The sequence below is a fragment of the Anoplophora glabripennis genome, unplaced genomic scaffold (assembly GCF_000390285.2).
Source record: "Anoplophora glabripennis isolate ALB-LARVAE unplaced genomic scaffold, Agla_2.0 scaffold364, whole genome shotgun sequence".
Lineage (NCBI taxonomy): Eukaryota > Metazoa > Arthropoda > Insecta > Coleoptera > Cerambycidae > Anoplophora > Anoplophora glabripennis.
In genome coordinates, this window is record NW_019416465.1 from 367,626 (window position 1) to 375,637 (window position 8,012).

The following is an 8,012-nucleotide window of genomic DNA, read 5'->3' on the forward strand; positions in this document are numbered from 1 at the left end:
ATAATAATAATAATAATAATAATAATAATAATAATAATAATAATAATAATAATAACTTTATTTTTCCTACAGGTTACACCCAATTACAGGAAAAGCTAAACAAATTATAAATATAAGGTAGTACTTTGTAAGATGTAATCAACATATACGAAACAGCTATAAATTTACATTAAATTTTTCATCGTACACACGAATTATTTGGACTAAACTATCAAAATGAAGGTCACACAAAGATGATATAGAATTAAAAATAGTGCATGCATTAAAAATAGGTGATTTTCTCATTACATTAGTATTTGCAAGATCACAATAAAAGGTAACATTATGCCGAGTTTCTATCCTTGGAACAAATAAATTTAATTTTTCCAATAGAGCAGGGCAGTCGATTCTGTAGTTTATTAAATTATAAACAAAAGCAATTGCTGAACAGTTTCTTCTAAGCAATAATGACTGCAATTGGAAAGCTTGAAGCAACACCTTATTGTCTATACCTCTATCAGGATAAGCACCATTTCTTTTAAAATAAATAAACTTCAAGAACCTCCGCTGCACCGACTCTATTTGACAAATATAATTATGATATACAGGGTACCAGATAATGGATCCGTATTCTAATTTACTTCTAATGAGTGACACATATAATAATTTCATTGAATCAACATTCGAAAAGTCTCTCATATTTCTAATAACAAATCCCAAAGTTTTAGAAGCCGAACATACTACATTGTTAATATGGTCCGTAAAAGCCAGTTTAGAATCAAACAATATACCTAGATCTTTATAAGACAAACAACGTTCAATAGCAATGTTATTAATTAGATAATTATACTTTAAAACTGTCCCCCTTTTCGTGTATGAGACTATTTTACATTTAGATATATTCAGCTTCAATGAGTTTGTAGAACACCATTCATTTATCTTATTTAAATCATTTTGAAGCTTCGAACAATCATTATCTGATGTAACAATACTAAATATTTTTAGATCATCAGCAAATAATAACTTTTGACAGGTTATATCAGATGTTATATCATTAATAAATATCAAAAATAACAGCGGCCCTAAATTCGATCCTTGTGGCACTCCTGATTTGGCGATATATGTTTTTGACTTATAGCCCCCATACTCTACAAATTGAGACAATATATAATAACGAAGTTCAAAGAGATAACGAAAACACCGTCCGTTCACTTAGAAGACGTTCTACTATACTCAATACTCAATACTAAACAAAAGAGTTAAAGAGGTTCAATATAGTGAATCACCCATTACTTGTTGGTAATAGACAGTGATTTGTGCTTCTTATGTAAAATTACGAGAAGGTAAAGTGTTTGTATAGAAGTTACCACATTTAAAATACAGTCCACTTTCGCTATTCCACTCTCAATTATGAAAATCATTCTAATTTCTCTCACACACATACATTCTAAAAGAAAAACAAAAATCAATATAATAAAAAAAAAATTATTTCTATTATTTCCAGAGAATTCCACAATCGTGTGTACTAAGAAGTATTAAGCTAATGAAAATTCAACTTTTTTTTAAATTTTATGAAATGAAGTCAAACAATGTTTTTCAATACCAGAAATCTTTTTCTAATATCTGCAGTAAGGAATCTCGTTTGTGAGATTAGATTTCTTTTGCGTGACTAGATTTCTGGTAGGTATCGAAAAACATTGTTTGACTTCATTTGATAGGATTCTTAGAATTTTTTTTTAAATTATTTGTTTGAATTAGGTTAATGCCTTTAAATAGAGAAAAATTGCTGTTTTAATTGTAGATAATCATTATTCTTACAATTAGTTTTTATTACTGAAATGTGTGTGTTTTATTGTAAAAATGATTAGTGGAGAAATGTCATTTATTTTTGTAGATTCTTACTTTTATTTACCTGTATTTTTACGCATTTATGTAAACTGTGACTTAGCTGCACATTTTGTGTATAGCAATTTGTAAATAGGCAAGCGCCAGCATTTATCTATCGGTGAAGTCAGCGGTTCCAAAAAAGTTTTTATCATAGCAATGTGGTAGGTCATTAGGAATTAAATTCTACTTGTAAAAAATATTTCTGCCCATAGAGCTTTCGCATCTCGATTTATTTACTTCTCAAATATTCTTTCTAAGTTTGTAAATACCCTGTATTGTATAAGAAAACTCCATGAATCATCACATTAAATAGCGTGCCCTCAAAATCAAATCCATCGAAACCGATCCACATTATAATGGCACCTGTAATGATTCGTTTGTAATATTTTAAACTAGGATTTCAATTGCCAAAATACTGATAACCCCGGAGTCAAAGTCTGTTACTTGTGAAGAAAAAAACAATATGTTTTTCGAAACGTCTAGAGGTTTAAACCGACGACATTGCAACCAGATTGGAAGCCACAGAGGCCCACAAATCAAGATTATGTAAATGTATTTTGATTGGTTGGAAGCATAATAAAAAAATTCATGAAATTCGACAAATGAATGAATTCACTAACTTCGAAAAGCAAAATTAGCCGGCTAAAATTCCTAACTTGTTAAATAATGTATATTTAATAATCATATTTACGATTTAACATCTAGATATATAGATTTTATTTTTTATGATAAACTGTTTAAAATATTTAATATGAATGAGGACCAAGTATAAATTTATTTATAATTTATCTTCGCATTAGCATAACCGAGGACTAATGACTAAGACGTTGGAAGAAGTGTAGTCCCATTTTTGTTTCTTTTGCTTTTTATTTCAAAATTTTTAAAATTTTTAAAATTTTTTTATACTTTTTTTGTTTTTGTATTCCTTTCAAGTTAAAACAATTTTCAGTAATTATTTTCATCAGATTCATCTTCTATATTACTAGTCTCAAAAGGTGCTACATACAGATAGAATCTGCTGTGAATTGAGAAGCGCTGAGATTCGCTTCATCACCTTTTGTACAACAGTTTTATAGGTATACACTTCATGCTAAATAAGTCTTAGCGCGGAAGTCAATGAAAGTTTTTTTATACAATACAATATATTCTGTTTTCAATACAAATTGATAGTTACAAAATTTTCTGAATGGATTAAATAATAAAATTACTTCATAGATGATGGAAAAAACATGTTTCATTGATGACATCAACATTACTTACATCAATTTTCAAAAGCTTCAACAAATACTAAGTAGGCTAAGTTTAAGCTAAGCTAAGTTTGATCATTAGTATTTTCTCCATAACATTGCATATTTTATTAAAACTCTAACATTCGTGTTCATTTGTAACGTAGAAAAGAAAAATTTATATTTGATAAAAATTAAAAATTTTATATTTCCTATTTTTGGCAACCTAATGTAGATTTTCATCCACTGTGCGGCGCTCCAGATCCCCCGCACCAGACGCCGCTGCTTCCATTTCATTAATATCTGGAGTGATTGTTTTGCACCACTTTATATTCTCATTAAATTTTAATTAAAATCATAAACTACTAAGTTGCCACAGTGGTCTCTACACAGATCTGTTTTAGAGACAATATTTTAGATCTAGATTAAAGGAATTGCTTGGTTAACTGATTAGAAGAATAAATAGATAACCATAACCAGGTAACTATTTAACTATCCGTTTATTTAACCAAATATTAATTCAGACTCATTATATTATCGTTTTTAATTATTGTAATCAAGCCACTGCATTTAAAAATAGTTTTCACCAAAGTAACCCGATTAACGGACACTCGTCCATACGCCATACATCGCGCCACGAGGTGACCTAATGGGGACGATGGGAAGAGACAAAGACAACGCACGACAACCATAGAATGAGGTGGAGTCACTCAATAATGCACCAAATACGTGTTTATCTGCAGAATTTATTTAAGGAGTACCTATATTTGAGTGAAAGTACTCAGTTTTGGTTCAAATATTATCACAAATGAGTAAAATTATCAAAATGCTCAGTATCGAGTGAAAATGTACTCAATAATTTCACTCAATTGATTCACTCCGTACCTTTATTGCTTTCACTCACATGATTTTTTTACAATGTATATACCTAGTTCTCCAGAACATGATATCGATATCGATATACAGGGTGTCCCAAAAAAAATCTGCCAAAACTTTAACCGCTTATTTTTATTTCGAATATTCACACTTTTAACCAGTACTTATTTTTTTTATCTATTAAAATTCACTAATGAGCTGTCTATAATATAAAGTAATGTTTTACGAAATGATTCACCATTTTAAATTTTTTATAGCACTAACTCCTATTTTTTATCATTCTTTCTTTTATTAAATCATTTAATCGTCTCGAGTTATGCTCCACTGAGGTTAACAGAAATCTAGCCCTTTTCTGTGTTTCTTTTATTTTGTCCTTAATATTTTGAACTTTTTTTTAACTTACCTAAAGTATTAGTGATGAATGCTGGTTGCATGTTATATACAGGCGATGAGCTACACAGTTCCAGTAGGAAAGTTGCTAAAGTAACTATAACTGCTGGCAGCATCTGCAACAAATGATGAAAAATGTAAATGTGGAGAAAATTAAAAATTATTAAATCTTTACTACACATAAAGAAAAATAGTTATCAATAAATTCATGTGTGTGCTGTGAATTTGAATCACGTTCTGTTTAATGCATTAATCTATCATAATTATTACATAATATATTGTCCGTTGCATACGTTTGGATTTCATATCAATTTTTGCGAAAGAAAATTATCATTTGCAATCATTTGTTTTATGAAATTAAGGTTCATTACAGAAATCTATGTCCTATCAAATTTAACTAATTATTTAATTTTTTTATTTAAAAGTTGCACATTTATTTATTAGTAGTTAGCGATGAAATATTGGCACCAAAAGACAGCTTGTTGGAACGGATAACCATATCATTCGAAGAAGAAAGGTTGGTATATAATTAACAGCAATTACCACCACTTAAGCAAACATATGTCGTCGGTTATAGTGCCGATTTTACAAAACAGCTTCGTAGTAAATAACGTAAAAAAATATCTAATTGGGCAGAATAGTCAACCAGTCGATGACCCGCTCCTGGTGGATCATTGGCCCTGTGCGGTATACATTACACAATCGTCATTGCGACCAACATCTGCACCTCTTTTGTATCAGACAACTTACTGAAAATTATTTTAACACCCTGTTGTCAGATATAAATATATGTCTTCGAAATATACAGGGTGTTTCTGAAATAAGTATGTTCCTTAAAAAGGGTGATAGGGGCACGAAAATGAGCAACTTTTATTAAGCAACTGGTGGTCTATATGTTTTCAAAAAAAATATATTATTAAGGATATTAACCGTAAATGTAAGACGACCCTGTGCATCTTGTGCACGTGCACTGTCAAAATGCTTTGGACTTTAGACACGCGTGAAGCGCTTCTCTAATTGGCTGACGGTCCACGTGACTTCCACAATTAAGTAAATCTGATGGTAGGCCAGTATAATGTTCTGATCAAGAACTAGCAGATATGGTATTAATGTAGGGAGAATGTCAGTACAATTTAAATGAGACTTGTCGATTGTATGCGGCCCGTTACCGTAACAGACGACAACCTAACAATAGAACAGTGCAAAAGACAGGTCAAAGGTTACGGAATACCAGGAATGTCCACCTGAGATATGAAGGTCGTGGATGGGAAAGGTAACGAGAAAAACATCGTAAACCTCGTTGAGGAAGATCTGAGGCGCAGTACTCGCGACATTGACCCAGAAGTGTATCTAACAGTATAGTGTGGCATATACTAAGGGAAAAATTATTACACCCCTATCATGTGCAAAGGGTTTAGGTATTAAATTACAATGATTTTCGGCCTTGGAAATTTGCCAGTGGTTTCGACGTCAAACAGCACAAGAACCAGATTTTACAAGCAAGGTGCTTTTACGGATGAATGTTGTTTTACTAGAAACGGCGTACCTACTAAATTTTCAATAGTGTTAGAGATGTTTTAAAATCTTATGAGCTTTGACTTTCATATGCGCAGAAACATAATTCCGACCGTCGCCTAAATTATTCTACGTCCTAAAAACATTACACCTATTATTCACAGTCTCTCTCGAGCTCTAGCGTAAACAGCTAGCGTAAACAAGTCTTTGATCCGATTACAAATATCATAATAAAATGCCCTATTCTTTATTACTTTAATTTAAACAATAAAAATATATATAACGCACGTTCGCCAGTTGACTTTATTGATGCTCGAGCGCCTTAGTTCATGTCTACTTGTAATGATGCACATGATCTAGTTCTGAGTCAATGTTTTCACAACGTGCTTATTAGAAGAATTATGGGGATACGCCACGCCTTTCGCGCATTTCGCGGCTCATGAGATATTAAAAGACCTCTACCTGCACGTCTCTTTACAAATCGGTGCCCAAATCTTCTTCACGATAAGACCAAATGGCCCTGTACGTTGGCCAGTACGAAATCCATATATGAACCCTCTTGACTTTTTTGCTTGGGGGTGTTTGAAGCAAAATGTGCACCGAACGCTTATTGCCGATGCAACAGATCTTCAACAGCGTATGCCGGGAGCATTTGCACGTGTGCATTTTAACCGTCGTTTGGTAACATATTTATTAACATATGGAAACAAATTTTGTAGAGCATATCGTCTATTGGTAAGTAATTCGCTTATTCCTTTAATTTTTGTGTTACTTTTAAACGAAATTTGAATAGATTTCAGCATTTTCGAACACAAAATTTAAACCGTCAAAACCGCCATCAGAACTGTCACAGTGCGGCGCGGCAGCTTCGATGTCAAAGGTACAGCTGGCTGACGCACATAGGACGGCTTTAATTTTCTTTAAACCTTTTTTTTTTTTTTCAATTTAAAAGGTAATGTTTTACACCATCAGTTGCTTAATAAAAGTTTTTCAAGGAACGCCCTTATTTTATAAACACCCTGTATAACTGGATAATTATTTATGGAATATAGATGAGAAATATGAAATGGATCTTTAAAAATTGGCGCAACAGATATAAGAGGCTGTAAACTAATTTGATTTGATCAAGTGAGGACCATGAAGGAAGAAATGACGACTAAAAAGAACGTACGAGATAAGATAAGGAAGGTAAAGGAAGCAACAATGCCTATTTGCTATACCAACAAGCTGTATTAGATGTTATAGTCAGATGACGGAAACGGAAATGAAAAAGCAGATGAATTTACTAGTGAGATGAGTCGAACATCATGGAACTCAAAATCAGGACATATTCACTTGTTAACTGTTTCTTTACAGAAAACAACCTAATAGTGTTGAATGTGATGGAAATCAGTTTCAGATGGATCCTATTTTCTAAACAGGACACTTACTATTGAAGAAGTCTATCTACAATATAAAATTAACAGAGGGAATCTGTTGAGGTTGCAACTAGAAAGAAACTTTTGCACATAGGAAATTGAAGAAAATGCCAACTAGCTACTTAAGACTTTTTAAGAAGAAGAAGAAAAAGAGAAAATAGGAATAAACTAGAGAAACTAATCAGAACAAATTTTGAAAAAATATATAAATCAGCAACAATATTTCAAATATGTGATTCATTTTTGAAGTTTGTGACACATAATCGCCAAAGGCAAAGACTGAATTCCAATGTGTTTATTTCATGGAAAGTTTTTGTCACCGCCACAAAAAAATCTATTAACATTAACAAGCGTATCGCTGATTGAATTACCAGCGGTGACAGTTAAGCCAGAGAACAATTCCCATTGAAATGGAATTGGTCGCAAAACATTATGGCAGATATTGATTGAAGAATTCGAAATAAACAGTCTATTGTCTATTGTGCAGCATACATGTGTATTAACACACAATGAGCTAATGTTAGTTATGTTTCTGTCGATCGGTATTTTTTTTTAAAGGAATGCTGTTCCAGTGAAATACAATAACTGTTTTTTCTATGATATACATATAGGATAATTTTTCAGAAATAACTTTATTTGGAGACATGACTAGACTTATTTATTCCAAATCACTTTTAAATAACTTTAAAAATATAGTTGGGCAAAAATATTTCTGTAACAT

General features: G+C 31.7%; 1 protein-coding gene across 1 annotated transcript in view; it reads right to left on the minus strand.

The window, feature by feature from the left end:
• Window positions 1-4,474, minus strand: part of LOC108911600 (serine proteinase stubble) — an 89,597-nt gene extending 85,123 nt beyond the window's left edge. The window contains exon 1 of the mRNA XM_023454617.1: window positions 4,372-4,474. Coding sequence (XP_023310385.1) covers window positions 4,372-4,474 — 103 coding nt within the window. The remainder of the gene's footprint in view (window positions 1-4,371) is intronic.
• Window positions 4,475-8,012: the final 3,538 nt, after the last annotated feature.